The sequence below is a fragment of the Typopeltis vanoorti genome, chromosome 20, assembly GCF_054136105.1.
Source record: "Typopeltis vanoorti isolate ZY-2024b chromosome 20, IOZ_Tvanoo_1.0, whole genome shotgun sequence".
Lineage (NCBI taxonomy): Eukaryota > Metazoa > Arthropoda > Arachnida > Uropygi > Thelyphonidae > Typopeltis > Typopeltis vanoorti.
In genome coordinates, this window is record NC_143568.1 from 64,406,338 (window position 1) to 64,429,835 (window position 23,498).

The window sequence follows — 23,498 nt, forward strand, 5'->3', positions numbered from 1 at the left end:
TATTTGCATTTCGAAAAACCTAATTACTTCTTTAATATATGAATGAAATAAATCAGTGTCTCTGACAAGAATGTAGCTTATCTCCAACTCTGTTCAATATAAACATATTGATCAGATTATTAAAATACGGAAGACAACAATCAAACAAGGTATCCAGTGAACCACAAGGAATGTTATCAATATATTGCTGTATGCAGACGATCAGATTATATTACAAGACAATGAAGATGGCATTCAAATATCAGTGTTCGAATTAAACAAATGAGCCAACAATCCAACTTAAAAATTTCTTAAAAGAAAATAAAAGTCATGGCATTTAAAGCTGGAGTTCATGTTAGATCAACAACAGGTATAGAAAATAATCGAACAAATGACGCAGTTTTATTATTTATGCTGCATAATAACATATCAAAGAGATACAGATATAGGTGGGGAAAAAATAAAGAAATTTCAGAAAATCTGCAGAACAATTAAAAAAAAAAGAGCAGGAAACTCAACTAAAATATTATAAAATAATGGCCACTCCCACTCTATTGTATGGTTCCTAAATATTGACTAGTCCGCGCGGTTAGCCTAGTGGCTTTGCGCTTCGCAACCATATGCCTGGGGAAGGAGTGTCCTAGGTTCGATTCCCGTCCACGACGTGAGGAGCTTAAGGATCTTCCTCAACCATAGCCAAGTTAGCCGGTCTTGGGCGTCGGCAGCAGGGTTTTTCCCGCCAGTTTATCTGGGTTTTTCATCCCGCAAGCAGGCAAACCGGCCCCGTGAACACACAGGTTACAGTCATAAATACTTACGGCAAAGAAGGCAACGGGAAACCACCTTGCTCATAATCATCTCTCCCTAGAATGGTAGCATATAGCTACCCTCCCCCGGCCGTATGGCAGATGGGAACCAGAAGAAGAAGAAATATTGACTGTTAAAAAGAAAGATGAAATAAAAGCTGCAGAGATGATCTTTTTAAGAGCAATAAAAGAATGCACCAAATTAGACAATATAACAGATGAAGGCGTCAGAAAAGAACTGGATATTTATGACGTAAAGGAAAAGATCAAGGAATATTGAGAGAAATGAAAAGATGTCGTCTATCAAAAGAGGTGGATAGATGGATAGATATAAAAAGGGAAAGAGTGAGAGAGGAAGACTAGTGAAGCCGGAACAGACAAATGCCGCATTCTTGAAGAGAAGAAGTGCTGTTGCCTTCATTCGAAGAAGAATGTGCAATGTTCTATGATAGTAAGAACTCCTCTTAATAACTCACTTTCAGAGATGTTAGTGAAAGTCTTCAAAGAAGGTTTTTAAAAAAATGTCAAAGAATTATGTCCCCTTATATGCAAATCATCATTTCTACTAAAATATATTTTTTCCATAGTCGTTATAGTCGTTTTTAAGAGCCTCCGTAGCTTCTTTGGTCGGATGAAGCCATTTGGTCGGAAAGACCTGGATTCGATTTCCATGACATAAGGAACCTTTATCTGGTCTCTTTTGATTAAAGGTGAGTTTAGCCGATCTCATACGGAGGTAGAGAGTTTCTATCCGGGTTTTTCGTCTCTCAGAACAGGCAAACCGGCCCCGTGAACACACACTGCTACAGTCAAAAATACATACTTAATCTCTCATTAGGAGGCTCAACCAGTTCTAGGGGCTGTCGAGGAACGGAGGGAACCCCAAACGAATAAAAGAAATAGTCGTTTGTTTTTTATTTATTTTTCATGTAGTCGGGAAATTATTTTCGTTGGAGACCACTCTTTCGTTTTTAAACGCACACCCAAATCTTGCAAGAAAGACCTGTCTGTACGAAATCTCAAAATTATCTCGAAGAAAAGAACCTATTTATAAACTATTGTTGAACCTTTATTTTTACGGTTATTTTGCCTGCTTTTGTTTAGGAGTTCTCCTTTATTAATGTCATTGGCGTTTTACTCAAGATTTCTTAGGGTATTGCAGATGTATTTTCCAACCCTCGGAGATTAGAAGCTCCACAACAAAAAAATTAGATCACACCTCCGACCAATAGGCGATAACAGGAACACTTCAAACGCAGAAACACCAAGCTGACATGACATAGCATCCACTTCCTCCATGAGTTCAGACGCCTACCCACTCGTTCGAAACGGCTCGCACCCCGTCAACCCTATTCCCCCCTTTTCCCGTAAAACCTTTCCCCTTCCTCTAAAAAACAGTTTCTAATTTCAGTCCCCTTTTTCATCTTTTCCCACCCTACAAAAAAGAGCCCTCCGCCCAACCTTAAATATAATATGTGTATATATCATATAAAAAAACTCGGGATTTTTCAAATTAATTCTCCCACATTGCTAACCCCCCACTCCCCCTTTCAACACCATAACAGCAGAAATATGCACATCGCAGAAAGAAGACAAACAACAACATCCAAGAAAAGGTAAGTGCGATTTTTCTTCTATTATCTACATATATTTGTCTCTAAAAATACATCTGCAATGCCCTAAGAAATCTTGAGTAAAAAGCCAATGACATTAATAAAGGGGTACTCCTAAAGAAAAGCAGGCAAAATAGCCGTAAAAATAATAGTTTTTAAGAGGAGTAACATGGGAGTTTTTCCAGGAAAAACATTGTTGAATCTTTATATTATCAAAATTGTTCATACGTTGCATTAACCAATATGAAAAAAAAAAAAAAAAAAAAAAATTAAACACCTCTGGACGAAAGTATAGTCTCATAACGGATAGTCTCATATATACTTCTTGGCCCTTCTACTCAGGGATATTTTAATATACCTCATTTTGAATGTTATAATAAACGACAATATCGCCTTTTTGGACGTTTTAGCAAAACAACATTATTGCAACGGAAACAGTTTCGTAGCAAAAAACTCAGCGTGTGTGTTAATGACAATCATAGTTGCAAATTCAACACTGATACTTTAAAAAAAAAAGGGATGTGATGCAACATTCGTTAAATAGGATGACGTCATCTGTCTTGTGTTGTACGGAGTGACGCCACTCAAGAGGGCACACAAACGTTGTATGTGCTGCGTGTGGAAAAGATAACAAAGTAGCTATCTCGAGTGGGAAAGCACTCACGTGATATTTCATTTAGTGTCGAAGACACAACGGGGAGTTGGACGACAACCTTCGCAATGGAGATATTCGAAATTAGCATTCCAAACTGGCTTTTATATGCAGTGGTGGTTCAGCTGGTGACTCTGATTGCGTCATACTTGTAAGTAAAAGCTTCCTGTTTTCCTACTTTTTACTTAACTTCCTGTTTTAATTTTCTTCGTTACTATAACGAAAAGTATATGTTAGTATATTAACAAACGTAACTGCTAACGGCATCCCCTAATTCCTCTAAACTTCCAAAAGCATAATACAAATATGAAATAATAATGATAAATAAATTGTGCCTAACATTTATAATCCACGAGTATCTACCGAAGTGATGTTCAACCCGCGGCCCTGGACTGTTAGTAATTCGGCCCCATAAAATTTTTTAACATTATTGTGTGATTTTTAGCAATATTTTTCATCACTGTTGCGCGGTCTGTTTGGGTGACAACATAATGCTGTGTAGGGGAAGGGTGCAGTGTGATGTGATGCTAACTTTTACTCCTGCGTATATCAGACGTTACTTGAGCTAGTGCTACTTGGCTAGTAAAGACGCAATGATTGCCGATAATAATATTTCAACCTACTTACATGTGCGTGTTGCTATGGAGACGGGCATTTTTGTCATTAAACAAATATGTGGTATTCTTTCTTAATTATTAAACTTGAGTTTTTGTGTTATTTCGTAAAATAATGTAATAAATTAAAATTAATTTATCAGCTCTGGTATAGGAAGTACAAAAATTCATCAAATAGTTTGTTGTTCATGGTATTGTTATAATTAAATTTACAACATCGTTAATACCATAGAAATAAATGGTTATTTAATTATTAATTTTTTTACCTCAGCCTGCATTCAACGTCATCTCAAAAGAAAGCAGAACCAAAAAAAAAAAAAAATCGTAGAAGAAGAGTGTTCAATAAAAAATGTACAAATCAGTATTTTTTTTGCGCGAAAAATAACAAGGCAGTATGCTTGATTTTTTTGGAAATCGTGTCAGTTTTCAAAGATTATAATTTGAAAAGACATTGTGCCAAAGACATGCTGCCAAATTCGATGTATATCAAGGAATGTTTTGTAAAGACAAAACAGACGAAATGAAAGAAAGTCTCTAATCTCAATAAAGTTTTTTCACCTCAGACTCTATTATAAACGCTAGTTATGTGGCAGCAAGTGTGATTGCAAAATAATCAAAACTAATTACTTATCATGAGTTTATTAAACAATGTAAGCAAAGCGTTGAAGATAAAATTTATCCTGATAAAAAATGGATTTTTCTAAGAGCAGTTTGTTTCACCAAACAATAGCTAAGCGAAGTGAATAAATAGGGATATCTATCGAAAGAGATTTGAAGAGTAAATCTGCCAATTACAAGCTGCCGATAGATGAAAGTACTAAAGCTACAGATACGGCTTAATTTGCCATTTTTTATTAGAGGTATTGATAAGGAATATAATATTACTGAAGAAATGGCTTCTTTGGTGCCATTAAAAGACACACTAAATCTGTTGATTTGTATGAAGCAGTAAAAATGATATTGAAGCGATTTTCATTAACCCTACATATCTCGTATATCTATTGATGGCGCTCCGGCGATTGTTTGTAAAAAACCTAGACTTATAAAGTTAATAGACGATGGTGAAATTGCCGCCGGCTACTCGCATTTGATGAAATATCACTGCATCGTACATCAAGAAAATGTGAATATGTTCGCTTAATGCGTGAAAGCCTTAAAAATGATTAATGTCATAATGAAAGATTCCTAGAGGAGTTCCTTTAGAGTACGGAAGCTGCTTATGAGGACATCATTTACTTTCTGAAGTAAGGTGGCTAAGTCAGGGTAAAATACTGAAGAGATTTTATGATTTGATTTTATGATTTTATGAAGAGATTTTATGATTTGATTTTATGATTTTATGAAGAGATTTTATGATTTGAGAAATGAAATCAAACCATTTATGGAATCGAAAGAAACATTTGTACCAGAACTTGAAAATAAAGAATGACTCAACCATAACAGCGTTTGAAATGAAACCTAAATTATGACAAGCTCAAGTTATGGCAAATAATTTTATGCATTTCGATACGTTGACTAAACACGATCCAGTGAACAGCGAAAAATATGCTTCTTTCTTTCCGTTCTCATACAAGAATTTGAGAATAGGTTTCAATATATCAGAAAAATAGTATCAATTTTTGTAATGCGACTCAATTTTCAGTCGAAACGATACCTTCAAATTTTCAAATGGAATGTAAGAGTTGCAATCATATATTAAACTCAAAAAAAATTTGATCATATCCTTTGCTAGATTTTTATAAGAGCTATCTTCCCAAAGAAAAATCCTTCGCTTCGCAATCACGCATTATTCATCTCATTGCTTATATATTAAGTATATTATGCATTTTATGTGCAGCCCAAAACAATTCCTCTTTGCTTAATGTGGTCCAGGCAAGCCCGAAGGTTGGACACCCATGATCTACGGCTTTCCCCAAAATACTATGAATAAGAATTATGAAAATAGGTAAAGATCAAAATCTGAATTTTGAAAGCTAGGGATTAACATGATTTCTATACAGAAAACTATAATTAGTTGTGTGAATGCTATACATATTAATAAAAACCATGATATCATTACGAAGAAATCAATATTTCACATTCTTGGTTTTACTTCATTCAGTAATTCAGAACTTTTAACGTGTTCGCTTAATGTCGTGGTGTCAGTCTGTGGTGGCGGGAAAAATAATATTGAATTTATTTCTATTGCAAATTCAACGCTATACAAATCTATTATTCTAAATATATGTAAATTGAAGTAAAATTTTGATTTGTTCAAAATACTATAACTTGAATCTTGGATTTTCATATTATTAGTCATTCCATACTTCAGAGTGCTATATGAATTATTTACCACACAAATTTTGTTGTTAGAGAATATACATTGAAATCTTAGAGAACAAGTGTTATTTGGTTTTTTTTTCGTCCCATTTGAAAAATTTTAATGGGAAAATTGTGCAGAACAAATTATATCTTCAATGCATAGAATAAACAACTCTGTTTCAGCGGAGTGTGATCATGAAGAATTAAGAACGAAACTAGTTTCATCTTTTTATGATTGTCTGCATTCGGTGCCTCACTTCTTCTCATCCTCCTCTTCTTCGTGTTCCTTGACATACGCGCAATGCATATCATTAAACTGAATTTCTAGCAACATTTTATATCAATTGGTCTTTATGCTGCGGAGGTCCCCTGAAAATCACAACTCAAAGAAAGCACCTCTAAATTTCATTGTATATTTCAGTGGAATAAAATGAAGAAGGGAAGTTTCATGTTCTTTTCCTCTGCCGTTGTGAACCACCGTAAGCTCAGTTAGTCTAAAAGACATTTTGGTTCTAAACACAGGATTCAAAACCAGGTTTTGAATCCCGACTAAGACGAAAACATTTCATGAAGGTGTCTTCATCTGAAAGTAAACCAGTCTCATCTGGACCCGACAGTCTTTTCTTTCGGAAACTATTTCAAACTATTTCTTTTTCTTTTTTTTTATTGTGCAAAATTGCCAGAAAAACCGACTTTCCAGAAATTTACAAAATTAAGACACAGCTCATAACTGCTTCGACCGTAATTCCAAACATCCAGCAACCGCAGCGGCTGTGACACCTATATAATTCACATCATATAACCGAGGTCTACATTTTAATCCTCTATGATTTTACCTACGTCGTCTCTAAAAATAATTGATATCTCAGAAAAACAAAATGTTATATACAAAAGAGTAAGCCAAGTATGAGATAGCAGGAAATCTACAATTTACGAAAAGTTACGTGGTTGATGTTAACCTTTTATTTGTTCAGAGTGGAAAATTCAGAATAAAATTCGAACAGAATCATACAGTAGAAACATCATACCTATAGATAAAAATAACAAAAGTAAATTTAAAATGTTCCTTCTTCCGCATTAAATTTGAGTGAAAAAATGGTCAAATGCTATATAATTTGAATTAACTTTGATTTATCTACTAAGATCGCAATTTTCTCTTTCATTTCAGTTATCTCACCAAGACCCATAACTACTGGCAGTCAAGAGGGATTCCATGTTTGAAACCGTATCCATTAGTTGGGACATTTCATGAAATACTTGGAAAGGTAAAATGTTTCACGAAAAGTCCTCACGGTTTAAGAATAAAATTGATCTTTATATTCAATAAAAATAATAACAATTAAGTTGATAAACTGATAAATATTTTGAGTGCAAATATATCTTGATAAGGCAGCCAAGTGCTTAAAAAATTTTGATAATATCGATATTCATGCGGAAAAACAGTAAATGAATGAGATACAAGATTTGCAGTTGAAATTATGAAGAACCCAGAGATATTCACGTGCTGTTTACGCCTCCCATTATACAAATACATATGAGTTTCACGGCAGAGGGGGGACGGGAGGGACAGGTTAGTGAGAGATGACTAGAATATAAACTTTACAAATATTGTTTCTGTCATATTAATAAGTTCAATTAACATTAATTCTCAGAGAATATTAAGTGGGTCATTAGGAATTAATGTGATTTTACCGAATGTTCAAAACAGATATCTCAGGTGAATCACGTGCTGAATAACGTTCAGTATTCAGACTTCGAAATAAAGTGAAGTAATTTCCTTTTACAAGTAATTAAGCTGGAAAAAGTCAGCGATAATTTTTCGCATTGATTGAACAGTTTATCCGTTTTGAATGAGGAAATGAATAGCTATTAATATAGCAATGGGGAGGTAAGTCGAATTCCGTAACTTAAATATTTGAGACGACAGGTTGAAATCCAAACATCATTACGATTTTCAACGTTAAAGACAGAGCTAATTGGACAATTATAATTATACGTTGAGTTTGAAGTATTTTAAAAATATATGAGGGTGGTGTGAAACTTTCTCGGATTAACAATGAAAAAACGAACTTATAATTTCAAAATTATTTTTAACTTTCAACATAATCTCCCTTAACACTAATACGTTTATTCCAGAGATGCTCGAGTGCTATTATCATATCCCTGTAGTGGTTCTCACTAAGATCTACAAAATACCCCTCTACAGCTGCAATCACCTCTTGATTCGAAGAAAAACGCTGACCAGCGAGGAAGACTTTTAGTTTTGAGAAGAGATGGAAGTCAGAGAGAACCAAATCTGGGGAATAGGGTGGATGTTCCATCAATTCATAGTACAGATCCCTTAATTTTCCCATTTCAAAAACACCTTTGTGGGTAGGTCAATGTCGTGATAAAAGATGATTTTTATCTTCTGCAAAGTGGGTCTTTTCTCGAGAATTTTGTCGTCTAGTCTGGTTAAAAGATCGGAAAAATATTCCCTGGTTATTGTTTTATGTTTTCCTTTTATTGTTTTATGTTTACCTTTTCAAGATAATTAATAAACAAAATGCCTTTAGCATCCCAAATCACCGATGCCAGGACTTCGTCTTCTTTGCCGCTGAACAACCTACTTCTGTCCACTGTTTTGAAGGCTGTTTGGATTATGCTGAATCCAAGTTTCATTCATAGTAATAAATTGAAGCACAAAATCAGTTTTTTCTTCTTGTTAAAACGCTCTAAGCACTGTTCAGAGGTTATCATGCGATTGCGTTTTTGATCGGCTGTGAGCAAGTGACGCACCCATCTTGCCAAAGCGTTTTCATTTGCACTTCATGCAAAATATATCCTACACGTTCTTTTGAAATGCATGTAGTCTCAGAAATTTCACGCAATTTGACTCGCAAGTCATCTAGTATCGTCCACGATACTAGATGACCTGCGAGTCAAATGCTTAAATGACCTGCGAAATCATCAAGTGCACGACCATATATCGTGCACTTGATCATTTCAATGATCTCTAGTGTTGTAACATTTTTTGGACTTCCTTCACGTGGATTATCTTCATGGCTGGTACATCCAGTTTTAAACTCGCAGCCCATTTCTTAATTGTCGAAAACAAAGCAGAAGAGTGACCAAAAACTTTTATGTACTTGGAATGAATTTTTTTTGGCGTTACAAAGAATTTCATAACCGCACGATACAAACTTTTATCCATTTCAAGTGATACAGACAACACTTTTGCTTCAGACAGCTATATAGAAAAACTACTTGATAGAATGACTTACAATTTCACATGGATGCTTATGACAGATGTCCCAACTTAGAAAGGAAAACGTTATCATGATTTCGTATAGTCTTGATATCATATAATCTCTGTAGATAGTAATCAAGTTATATGATATCAAAACTATACGATATCATGATAACTACTTGATAGCAAAATTAATATCAATTCATTTCACTAATAATATTAATGAAGATATTACGAGATTTTATTCATGTTGACTTAGGGGTACACGACAACTAATTGAGTATCTTATTCAACTTTCTAGCATTAAATGGCATTAATTTTGAAAGATAAATAATCGGTAACAAAGACCTGATAGGCTTTCGCATCAAAAACTCCATCTGGTATTGGTGATCATAAATAATAAATGTGCGTCTTCTATAAAGTAGATCTTCTAGCGTATTTAATTCAGTCAAAACTACGATATCAACTTGAGCTGTAAATCCTATCGTATTTCACAGAGAAAGCACGGGACCTTTCCTTTCGTAATCTTTCATAATCTAATATCCTATCTCTGCTCAGTCGAACTGTCCAAGAGGAGAGTTCGACTCTCCTCTTGGACTGACTTACACTTCCAATATTTGCTGCAGCAGTACATCAAATTCACAGCTTCCTCCGCCCACAAAAAACTAACAACCCCTTTTTTTCTTCTCCAGATATTACTTCTCATCAGTACAACTTCTAATACTATGTAAATCCAAATCCATCCTGATCTGAATATTTCTAATCAAATTTCGGGTGGACGTATTCCTCCAATCCTCCAAAACTCTCTCTCTGTTTGTCTGTCTGTCTGTTTAAGAACCCACTCAGATACTATTCAACAGTCGTCTATATCTGTTGTATGCTTCTTCGCTTTCCTTTCAGCCTGTAAACAAGAAAAACATTTCATGCTCTTTCATGCCTTCTAACTCTGCCTTCTGGAACATCTTTCCCACAGAGTTTATCGTACAAATTTCATTTGTTCTAAAATCTCTTCTTTCGCCTCACGCCTCCCCCGTTCCATGACTCTGTTCTTCTAAATCTTTCGCACCCTCCTGTGTGTGTGGGGGGAGAGGATTGATGACGTGCTGTGAGTATGAATCCTACCCAAAGAAGATTGTTTTGATATCATATTGTCATTGTAGTGATAATTACAATGATATCATATTGATATCAATATGATATCAATCAATATCAATATCACATTGATATCATTGTAGGTTTACAGTGATATCATATTGATATAATTGTAAACCTAGAATGCATTCGTATTGGGATAGGCTAAGATTTAGATAATGCGGAATTCCTATCCTAATGACAAAACATGAAACTTTTCGAGCCACCTCAGACCTCTCTGTGAAGGTTATGATCTCACACATGAGATCATTTACCATCTGGTTCACAGTAGAATCGATGTCTTATAGGTTCTATGCATTTCATGAACACAACACAACTAAAAAATGTTTCCTTCTTTTCCTCTCTTCAGTTATTTGTTTTTTACCTCACAATTTCGTCTATGTTGTATCTTTATATTTTTCTTTGAAAATTGAAAATCATTTTCTGAATCACAAAAATCATCAGTGTTGCGAGGATGACAGCAGTATCTTTCATTCTTAAGGAACTATACGGTTGTTGTTTAAATTTATTAATTACGTTTAAAAATTCTAAACTTTTTTTCCTGCTCACATGAGAATTACTAGACTGATGACAATAAAACTTGATTTTATCTGATTTAATTGTAATACTACCTATAATGAAATAGTTTCATATTTTATTTATTTATAATTATCAGTATAATCAAAAGCATTGTTCATTAGAATGTCTATTATTTTAATAATCTTGATGTAGTAATTATAATATGAGATATTTTTCCTCATTTTAATTTATTATATTTGTAGGAAATTCATACTAAACAACTGGAATTGTACCGAAAATACGGAAAGATGTTTGGGTAAGCATATAATGTGGTTATTATAGTCTTCTTTCAGGCTTCTCCACTTGTCAGCAGTTGCCTGTACACAAATTCCACTCCGGACAATTCCTCCAATTATCATCCCGGAAGCCACTTTTCTAAATCGCTCTGTCAATGATCCTTTTCCACGTAGCTCTTAGTCTTCTTTTTTTCCTCCTTCGAGGGGGTGATCAGATCATAATTTTCAATGAAAATAGTTGTTCTCTCATTCTCTGTACGTGTCCATGTATTTCAATCCACCGTACGGGTGGCGCTCATTCTTCGTCTGAAGTAATCCATTTCCACACATTCTGCTTGTCTCATAACTAAATGCAAAACACTATGTAGGATCAATAACCATGCAAATCATTGTCTTTAATTAATAGCCGAGTTTTTCAGAAAGAAAATATACAAAACATATTTAAATATTATCCGAGAATAATCTTGGGCAATCCTCGAATTAATATACTACATATAACCCCTACCTGAACTTAGGAAAACAGCCTTCTATAAACCAAAATGTCGAAGCTTATAATTCACATAACCGCTGGGGTTCATCACTGGAGGGTTTTATACCTCCTATTAAAAGAAAGATCTGCAATACAAAAAAAAATAGTCATCTTTTGAGGAGTATTCATGAATGAAGGATACCACCGGGAGTTTTAAGTCTACATTACAACCTAGTGAGAGTTGAGTTGCAAAGTTATAGATTTTGGATTTGCGCAAAAGTATTCAAGAATTTCTCTCTCTCTCTCTGCTTTAAGGATTCTTGAGGTATGCTCAAATCTAATCAAAAATTCTTCCACTCTTTCAAGTACGTTGAGATGTTTGCAAATCAAGTTCAATAAAGATTCGTCTAAATTTGTAAAAATTTATATATACAGGGTGTTCGGGATAAATTTGACATATTTATAATTAATTATATTTTTCCGTAAGTTACATGTATTAACACACACTTCTCTTCATTTAAAAGTTTGGACCCTTCTTCATTCATATACAAGATGTCAGAAAGGATGGATAGCTGGAACCCACCTGAATCATGGAAGAGAATAACTTGTATCATGATGATTCGTGCCCGCCATCAAAATAAGGATATTACGACTGCTGCCCAATGCTCCCTGAATACAGTAAAAACAATCAGGCATGAACTAGAGACTTGCAATGGTGACTACGAGGATGTAGCAAGAAGAAAGATCCCTAGCAGACGATCTGATTGCGTTCGTACAGCAGAATTCCTCGCAAATCTGCAGGAACAGGTGTTGAAGAACCCTGGCATTGGAATTCGGGCTTTGTTCGTGGAGTTGCTAACTGTATTCAAGCCCTGGATAACAAGGGTAGCCAATGGTAGGCCGTATGTATGGCAGCAGGATTCGGCCCCTTGCCACACCTCTGGGAAAAGTCAAAAATGGTTGTCTGAAAATTTCTACGACTTCACCAGTCCAAATGTTTGGCCTCCAAACTCCCTAGACCTTAACCCCATGGATTATTTTGTATGGGGCGCAGTTGAAAAAGACACCAATCGCACTTCCAGTAATACAAAAGCCCAGTTAATGGATAAAATTAAAACAGTTTTTGCGGCCCTTCCCAGGGAGACTGTAGCATCAGCTTGTTCGAGGTTCCGAAGCAGAATTGAAGCTGTGATCGATGCTAATGGTGGTTATTTTGAGTAAATCTTGTTGATAGTATTGTAATTAACTCTGCCTGTAATGTTTTTTTGTCAATTCATTAAATTTAATAGATACAAAGAAGATTTTCTTTTTCCTTACGAAACTGTCAAATTTATCCCGAACACCCTGTATATATATAAATATATAAATATATACAGGGTGTTCGGGATAAATTTGACAGTTTCGTAAGGAAAAAGAAAATCTTCTTTGTATCTATTAAATTTAATGAATTGACAAAAAAACATTACAGGCAGAGTTAATTACAATACTATCAACAAGATTTACTCAAAATAACCACCATTAGCATCGATCACAGCTTCAATTCTGCTTCGGAACCTCGAACAAGCTGATGCTACAGTCTCCCTGGGAAGGGCCGCAAAAACTGTTTTAATTTTATCCATTAACTGGGCTTTTGTATTACTGGAAGTGCGATTGGTGTCTTTTTCAACTGCGCCCCATACAAAATAATCCATGGGGTTAAGGTCTAGGGAGTTTGGAGGCCAAACATTTGGACTGGTGAAGTCGTAGAAATTTTCAGACAACCATTTTTGACTTTTCCCAGAGGTGTGGCAAGGGGCCGAATCCTGCTGCCATACATACGGCCTACCATTGGCTACCCTTGTTATCCAGGGCTTGAATACAGTTAGCAACTCCACGAACAAAGCCCGAATTCCAATGCCAGGGTTCTTCAACACCTGTTCCTGCAGATTTGCGAGGAATTCTGCTGTACGAACGCAATCAGATCGTCTGCTAGGGATCTTTCTTCTTGCTACATCCTCGTAGTCACCATTGCAAGTCTCTAGTTCATGCCTGATTGTTTTTACTGTATTCAGGGAGCATTGGGCAGCAGTCGTAATATCCTTATTTTGATGGCGGGCACGAATCATCATGATACAAGTTATTCTCTTCCATGATTCAGGTGGGTTCCAGCTATCCATCCTTTCTGACATCTTGTATATGAATGAAGAAGGGTCCAAACTTTTAAATGAAGAGAAGTGTGTGTTAATACATGTAACTTACGGAAAAATATAATTAATTATAAATATGTCAAATTTATCCCGAACACCCTGTATATATATATAAATATATAAATATATAAATATATATATATATATAAATATATAAATATATAAATATATATAAATATATAAATATATAAATATATATAATATATATATATATATATATATATATATATATATATATATATATATATATATATATATATATATATATATATATATATATATATATATATATATATATACATTACAAAACTTCATCCGCCAAGATGTACTGTACTTTAGGATTTTTAGCACAACCACAACACAGAATTTCGACTGTAGAAGTCTCACTATATCAGAACAAGAGCAATTTCACACTTGACGTTAGATATATTTATTCATTCGTTTATTATGTTTCCTTGTAGTCCGGAATTTCTCGCACCACTAATGATTCCGTTATTATTATTATTAGTAGTAGTAGTAGTAGTAGTATTGACGTATGGTACACCGCTGTAATATCCACACAGGTATTCGGCATTGTGTTGTGTGAAACTAATATGTTACTTTCGGTTATAATATTTTTTTTTCAGTTACGAGCTGAATTCTGCTGTCCAGTGTACTTGGTCGCGGTACGAAATCCCAATTTGCAGAAAAGAGACAATCTCAGTCATCCGCTTAGATCTGTTAACTCGCCTTTAGACGAAAGGCCATATTAAAGTAATAAGGTACTTTAATATGGCCCCGTCCTTAGTCGAATCGAACTCAGGTTATTTCAACCAAAGGGCTTCCTGTATAATGAATGAGTTTTCAGTTTATGAAGTGATCAGGGCTCAAATATATATAATTTTCCCCTTTTGAAATCTCATTTCTCGTGAAATTATTCAATAGGATATTTGTATGAATTACTGAAACGGAACAAATCACTTGCTGAAAATTTTTTATTACAGACAAACTTTATAGTAGATTTTATGGCTGATTTCTGTGAAACCTTCGTTGCAGTTTCTCTACGATGCTCTGTTAATATGTGAAAACTATGTTGGTCTTAAATAGAATGAAAAACAGAATAGTTAGATATGCTTATTTTCTGAATAAGAATTGGTAAATTTGATGCTTTTGTCTGCAGGGTTTCATCCTAAGTGTGCTTCTCAAGACAAATTTTGTGGGGTGTTATAAGGCAAGACATTTCATGCTATGAATGAGAAAATAAAGGCAAAAGAGTTTTATGATTACTTCCAAAATATTCAACGTATCCTAGAGTCCTTTTTTATTAATCTAGCAGACAAGAGATCTCGATACTTGCAACACGACAAAGATGTGTGTCCGCGAGAGATCAAAAATAATAATAAAAAAATAAATAAATAAACAAATCTGTTGGTGTGTTTCTCGAAGAGTTGCAGGCTGTATGAGGAAGAGTGGAATGGGATAACCTTTTCAATGTAGTATGAAATGAAGGAAAGAGATGAAAGTTGTTCGATGAGTTCGGAATTGACTAACAGCTGCCCGTGTAAATGATTAGAGGTAAGACGAAGAATAGAGTCTGTCAGTTCAATAGAGCAGAACACGTAGATACCTATAGAAAGACAATTAAGATATAGAGATTCTGCTGGAAAGCGATTGAATGAAAGAAGGAACATCTGTCAAGCGAGTGGATCTCTTTTGAATACAATATAACACTCTGAAGGAGGAGTTTGGGGCAGCACCCCTCCCCAGATGTGAGAGCGATAACTCGCTATATATTCTAAAATGGAGTAAGTGTCTGTAACAGAGAAATCTGTGTAACTTCCGCTGGCAGCTAGTAGTGTAATGCTGGTTGTCACGACGATTTTTTTTTCTGTTTCATTTTCCTTTCTTGATCTTGTTTTGTAAAAATATGTTCCTCTTCATCATGTCTGAAAAACTGTTATGTTGATATCCAAGTTGTTTACTACTTAGCAAAATGCCTATAATACGTCATTACATAATAGTCATGAGAAAATAGTTGTGAAAGAGAGAGAGAGAGAGAGAGAAGAAAGGCACTTTCTAAGAATCACCTTTGAACTTCTTCTTAAGATACTAATAACACGACACGTTTCTTAGCGCTGTTTCAATTTGAATAGAAAGAAGTAAATGAAATAAAATAAAATAAAACAGAAAATATTGCTGTTCATCAAATGGTTTCCAGTCGGAGGGAAAGCTGACACTTTCTTCAGATACGTAAGAGTACGATGAAAGATAGCAGATGATTAAGGGACTTATGAGCGTAAAAAATTAGGGATGATCCGATTTCTTTAAATTTTTTTTCTGAGTTTCACTTCATCAATTTCTTAATTGATTTCCAGATTTATGTGATATCACCACGACAGTCAAATGTGTATTGTTTTATAGAATATTTAAGGTTTCTAAAGTTTTATGTGAGGCAGAAAAGTTCTTAAATTTTATTTTACAGGACATACGAAGGTAGAAATCCGGGTCTCATTCTTGCCGAACCTGAGCTCATTAAAGATATCTTAATTAAGGATTTTAATTTCTTCATAAACAGAAGGGTAAGTTAAAAGGAATAACTTTTGTAATCGGTCTTAAACGTCGAGTTTTAATCGAGATGGAAATGAATGACAAACGCTCAATTAATTTTTTTTTCAATTAAAGCGTTGCATGAGTTATACCGATAGCAGGAATAAAAGAATGTAACACTGGGATAAAATTAAACGAAAGTGGGGCACAATGGATACGATATCAAGCTGTAGAATTCGGTTTTCAGCACATCTTCCACTCCGAAATTCTTAAATTCCTACTAGCACATTTTCTTTAGGAATTTTACATTTTGATAGCAAAAAAACAAGAAATGATGTTGAAATTCTAATTATTTATTTACTGTTCGATACATTTGAAAATTCAAGTTTTGCATTTCGATTCCTTAGTGCTGAATAATGGAATTGAATTGATAGAGCACCGATAATACGTCATTTGTCATGCGTCATTGCTTAACGCGCTTCCAACAACAACAAAAGTCTAATACGTTCTCTGTCTGTTTTTTCTCTAAACACGATCTAGAATACTGACATTATTATTATATTATTAATATAATTATTATTGATTCTCAGGTCTGATATCGATGAAGAGATTAAGCGAATAAACATCGAATTAAATAGAGAAAAATATCATTATCGGAATTATCACTTTTCATGATTTCAATTTATTAGGTTTCTTTATCATTCTCTATAGTTATTACTTCTGTAATTATAATTTTACATAGTGACCTTACAAATGAAAGTTTCTCTGATTGCGTTTACATATTGCTTTTTTTTTTTCAGTTTTCTTGTTATCTGACCAAGAGAATAACTTGCACTTAATAAGCGAACAGATTTCTCATTTAGCAACAGTTCACCTTCTGCTTGGCCATTCGGGTTAAAAATTCAGGTTAAATCAGCACCTCATTACAATAAATCACAATGCAATACAATCAACGAATCATAGAACACACAGAGTCAGTTCTCGTTATAATTAAAATTACGCTACTAGAAACAGCATCAATGAAGTAAACTAAATAGAGTTAATAATATAGGATAAAAAATTAAATGTGGAACAGGAACTATTTTTAATCACAGTAACACCAGTCTATCCATTGTGAAAAACAGAAGTATGAATAATCGAGTAACATTTCAGAAATTTTATTTCGGAAAATAAGGTGTCAGTTCATCATACAGTAACGAACAAGTTAATCGGAACAGTCACATTTTAAAGAAAAAATGTAAATTTCTTTAGAAAATAAGTACAAAAAATAAAGTCCTACTTTACAATATAATGTGTCATTCCTGTTATATTCCTAACAAGTTCACTAATTCGCTTAGAAATGGACTTTACCAACGCGGAGCACACATTTTTCTTATTTCTGCATCTCGAAACCGTGCTTTTATAATGGATTGTATTAAGTTATTATTTGTATCACAATTTAATTTTCCAGGTCTCTTTTTCACTGTGGCCCACAAATGTTCTAGTGAGTTATGAGGAGAGTTACCTGACCACCGAATCTTCGTCTTTCTAGAACAGGGGGGGGACCACTGTTTTCTCCAATATTTTTATGTATTCGTCACTTTTCATCATCCCGTTAACAGGCACATGATGCTGTACCGTTATGTATGAAACAACCCCAAAACATCTTTTTGGGGTTGTTTCATATATCACGGTACAGAGTGTTTAGCTGAGTTTTTAGCTGAGTTAGAAGCTTGTTGAAGATGGACGAGAAAAGTCTTTCAGCAGCCGATTTTTGCACATAGAGTACTCGCTCTCTTTGGACAAAGAAATAGCGCCCATCTGAGAATATACCCTTCTTCCACTTCTCAACGTTCCAATCTTTGTTTACTTTTGCCCACTGAGCCCTCAATTTCTGCCTAGCCCATCGTCAGCAGTTGTTTTTTTTTTGCTGCGACTAGTCCTCTCTTTGCTTCCAACAATCTTCGACGGACTATCATATCAGAAACATTAATCACACTAGCTGTCAAATCTGTTTAAATCTACAGCAGACAATCTTGGATTCAATTTTCGTTTCCTCACAAGTTACAATCTTGAGTAAGGGTAGTTTTCATTTTTCGCGCACATTTTCTTTTTATGACAGAAGATAAGGTACCTGTCTCCATAAACCCCTTTAAAATCACATCTCATTACTCAAACCAACAGCACACTCACTGGCAATTTATTTTTGAGTCATGTATGTGTGGTTAGAAAACACCCATCCATGACTTTTTGGAAAAAAATGTGAACTTTTTCTTAGATGTATCCATTTTATAGCTACACAAAATGAATAAAACACTCAGAATGTCAACTTGTTTACGCTATTAAAAACGCACACTACTAGCAATAAACATTGTAGGGACAGTCGATACACGCAGCACTGAACCAAAATTGTGAACTAAAATCAAAACCGAAAATAATAAACCGAAATCAAAATCAAAATTATTGTGAACTGAAACAAAAATTAAACAGAAAACAAAAACTTGACGTAAATTCGACTTGTTCGGATACATTTGTTCGCTATTGTACATGAAAACGTATCTTTTGTAGATTGGGTGAATAAAGCCTTTTTATTTTATGTTTTTCAAACGACACTCCTGTGAAGCCATCTTTTGCAGCTACAAGAATGTTTCACCATCATCTCTTCGAAAGAGCTCTTCATCTGAATATAATAATCTTCAAGCCAGTAATTTGTCTTTGTATCACCGAAATAGTGATACAAGCGACTTAGAACCGATAGTGACATGCGGTACGGTGTCAGTTCCAAGTTCTATTTTACTCTGTATTATTTGTTTATTTTATTATTTGTTTATATGATAATCTATAGTAGATAGGATTCATATTAAAAGATGCCTAATAGAATTATAAGTCATAAAGTCATCAGAATAGTCCTTCACAAAAAAGTGCTTATGACGCTGCTTACTACGTTACTTTTTAAAAGGCAAGATTACTGTCTACTGGTTTATATGCTGTTATAATCATAATAAAGTATATTTAAGTATACGTTATCAATTGTAAAATAATTCATTAGTTATTTTAATAAAGACTTATTGTATTTTAGCACATTACATTTGGAAATCCAATACCAGATAAAATGCTGTTCGGCCAAGAAGGAGAAGAATGGAAGAGAATACGAACTATCATGAGCCCAGCATTTAGCACGGGGAAGATGAAGAAGGTAATTATTGTTGTATATTCAGAATTTTAAAAGATCACTGTTGGTTCTTTGTAAATAATTCATCATTAAAATATCACGGAAACTGTCGCAGAAATAGTCGGCTGGGAATAGGAGCACAATCGAAACTTAAAATACTAAGATTACCAAGAAAAGACAAATCTCATTATTATATATAAACATTAACTCGGACATCACATTTGAATTCATATTGAACACTTTCATTATTAATGAGTAATTATAGTTTATTATTTTGCTAAGTTACAAAGTAGGATACGTGCATTCGTCATCTCATTATACCATTTTCCTTTTAATGTGATTAAACACTCGGTGTCCTGTCAGCAAGGTTTATACAATGGAACCTCGCTTCGTAAAAATCCGAGTAGTACTGAATGCACTGAAAGACAACTATGCGGACTAAGGAATACAAGTCCTGGATAAATAGCAGAATTCGAATCCAACCTTGTTCCTTTGAAAATTAGGTGGCTAAATTTGTGGTGGCTAAAATCTTACTAAATTTGTAGGGGGAAAAAAAGAGCCAACTTTGCATACGATAGAACAAATGAACTTTTTAAAAGGCGGCAAATTAGCAAACAGAATAAAGAAAAAAATTGACAATGCCTGAAATCATGGAACATGAATTCCACTTGGATTGTCCAAATAAAATAGCCAACCACCCAGCATTTCCTACAAATCAAAACATGAAAAATGTAGTTATTCATTTTGAATAGGGAAACATAAAAAGAAGCCTAGAAAACCCTGCAATCTTGAGATTATTACCTCTTTCAAAAATAATGAGATATGAACCTCAATTAATAAAGATAGCTCTAAATTTCCAAATTACAATTCCGGAAGTGATGTACTCATTTATGGCTCTCAAAATATAGAACTAAAAACAACCAACAGTATAAGATGAAACTCACACTATGCAAAATTAATAGCCATTAAGAGAGCACTGCAACATTTGGATAAATAGCCCAAAGGAATTCATATTTTCACAGACTCCTTAGCAGTCCTTTAAGCTATTAAAACTTCTACATTAGCCAACAAGAAATACTTAGAGACATCAAAAAACAAAAAAAACTACATAAGGATTCCGAAATAATATATCAATGGATTCCATCCCATGTGGGATTAAATAGAAATGAAACTGTACATAAAGTAGCAAAAATTGATGCAACATCACTAAATACCACAGATTTTGAATTTTTTAAAACTACTCAAAACGTAAAAATAGAATTATTCTCCAGGAAATTGCATGGTGAAACTTGCAATTTCCAATTTATAATCCTTGTCAATTTCATCAGCAGGACTGTAGACGACCTTCTTGAATCCACACAGATGACACACACACACACACACACACACACACACACACACACACATACACACACACACACATTTTTGTAGCTGAGATGTTATACGCTTTCTTTCCTATTTTTATCAATTATTAAAACGAAAACATAGATAGTTTTATACATTACTGGGGAAAGTATGCGCTCACCTGTCTCTCAGCTGCTCTTACAAAGTTGAAAGAGCGTTACGTAAAAGAACGAACAATCAGTATACAAGCGTCACTTTATACAGGACAACTGCTCATATTATACGTTTAATAACATTAAAGGACAACTGCTCATATTATACGTTTAATAACATTAAAGGCCATCAGTTGTATCTCTCAGTATTCGTTCCTGCTCTTTTACCGAACTCTCGTAGTACACTTCACATCGACGATGCATTTGGTTGCAATGACCTGGGTTCAAATCCCACCTGGGACGAGAACCTTTAGAAACTGTTCTTGCATTTTGAATTGCACATAAATCAGTCGATCCCATACGGAGCAACAGTTTTTTTTTACGTTCCGTAAAAAACTGAAAGAACATACGATATTAATAGATATATTACGCAGCGCACTCATCCTTATTGCTTCAATCGCTGCTTCAATTCCAAATAACAAAGATCGCTCTTTCCTACCTGGATCATTCCATATCGTTGACTGGCTGACTAAAAACTGATTGTTATCCTTCATAAAGGAACCACTACAATCGAAGGTGTAGGGTTTTGACTTATGAATAATTATTTGAAATTTCATCATCTTTTACAAACAAAGTGAAAGTGATTGTCATTAAATGGTAAACCACGTTTTTTTTTAACTTGAAATCTACCTTACTCATTTTGCAAACTTCTGTTAATAATCGTTAAATAAATGACAATATTTTATATGAATCAAACACACACACACACACACACACAGTGCGATTTGAACCTTTACCAATTGGTTGTTGATCGTGTTATTTATTCACTCGGCAATTCAGACCAGGAAATGAATAATGGAGATCTAATACAATAGAATGCACACCCAATAGACAATAGGGTACATTATTACTAATTTAATAAGCCGAAAGGCTATTTTACCGGCGAATGAGTAAAAACAAAAATAATAAAAATAATAAATAATAATAAAAAAATAAGAACTTTATAAAAACATAAAGGGATTTACCATCCCTCTTTCTATTATAGGGTACACTATTGTTCGGGATTGGGGTTTAGATTCAGATTAGTTATCTCTGAATGGTAGGTATATACTGATAATATCTATAGCAGTTTGTTTTTAAGAATATATGTAATATAGTGATTACATCATTTACATACGTTACGTGTTTTGTAATACTACTGATTTTATTTGCTCTAGTTTATGTATTGTTATCAGAAAGCATACCAAGGAATTTAGTTACATATGTTGGTAAAAATTTCACTTAATTTTTTTTTTTTTTCAATTAGATAGCAGTGCTAATCAACGAATGTGCTGACACTTTAACACAGAATTTCTTGGAAGCTGCTAAGAAAGAAAAGACAGTCGATTGTAAGAAGTAAGTAAAAGTACGATATCCCCTATATTATTTTTGTCTATGTTATGAATACACATTATGTACCAGAATACAGTTCATGTTCTGAAACATTTTATATTAATAAAATTAGTAATCTACTAAAAATGTACCAGTATTCAAAATACTTATATGGAATTTAAGTTATAAAGGCGAAGAAATGCATGAGAAATTAATGTAGTTATACAGAAACCAACAGTAATAGATCGCCATAAGTCATCATTAAGCACGATCAGAGCATTCAAGATTAACCGGAAAAGACGTTATAAATCCAAGTGGGAGTCAGGTCGCATACATACATACATATACTGAGAAAGTGCCGCAAGGGGATATTTATGTATGTCTTAGCTATATCATTGGAGTATCTTCACCCTAATATCGAACTTACACAGCGATTTAGGAGTGTGCGAATACATTAGAAACTGAAGAACTTACCTTCATCGGGGTTATGAAGGTAAGAATCGTCGGTGTTTATAGAGGAAATGACAGGGGAGGTGTATTTAACAGAATGTAGTACAGCACTTGTGAAGTGCAATAGGAAAACTGAGTCTTGAATGACGAGAAGGCCGACATTTCTGTTTCATTCTGTGTTGCTTACTGTGACGGTTGTATGAACACGGTTCGGTTGAAGTGCTATGATGGAAAGGTTTGAGGAAATGGGCTTGAAAAAATTAGACAAGCGAGCATTCGCCATAACCAGAATCCTGTGGAGCAATTTGGAAACAGAATCTTGATTAAGCAGGAGACCAAACTCTTTAATTTCATTCTAGCAAATGACCACCATTTTGGTGGAGAAATACTCTATAATTCTTATGTTTTTAGAATTTAGTGGACATTTTTAGATGAAAACTACTTGTACACTAAAACCGGAACAACCCTTAATGAGGCTTGTAAAGGACTCAGGAAATCGCAATAATTATTATGACACAAGAATCATTTGAATATATCCACTGTTATGAACTAGTGCAATGTAGGCAGCATAACCGAAGTGCAGAATACAAATAGAATAAGAGAGAGTAAATTGTTTTGCATAATAATAGATAAAAAATATGTAATTTCTCTTCGTTAGACTTCAAATACTTTTTTTTCTCTTCGTTAGACTTTAAATACTTTTTTTCCT

At 34.1% G+C, this 23,498-nt stretch overlaps 1 protein-coding gene across 2 annotated transcripts in view; it reads left to right on the forward strand.

The window, feature by feature from the left end:
- The first annotated feature begins 3,088 nt into the window (after window positions 1-3,088).
- The window catches only part of LOC150095509 (cytochrome P450 3A8-like), an 86,408-nt gene continuing 65,998 nt past the window's right edge, over window positions 3,089-23,498 (forward strand). For both annotated transcript variants that reach the window (XM_090410517.1, XM_090410516.1), the window contains exons 1-6: window positions 3,089-3,201; window positions 7,134-7,230; window positions 11,108-11,160; window positions 16,257-16,353; window positions 19,380-19,496; window positions 22,275-22,363. In XM_090410517.1, the coding sequence (XP_090266643.1) occupies window positions 3,119-3,201; window positions 7,134-7,230; window positions 11,108-11,160; window positions 16,257-16,353; window positions 19,380-19,496; window positions 22,275-22,363 (536 nt within the window). In that variant the 5' untranslated portion in view covers window positions 3,089-3,118. The remainder of the gene's footprint in view (window positions 3,202-7,133; window positions 7,231-11,107; window positions 11,161-16,256; window positions 16,354-19,379; window positions 19,497-22,274; window positions 22,364-23,498) is intronic.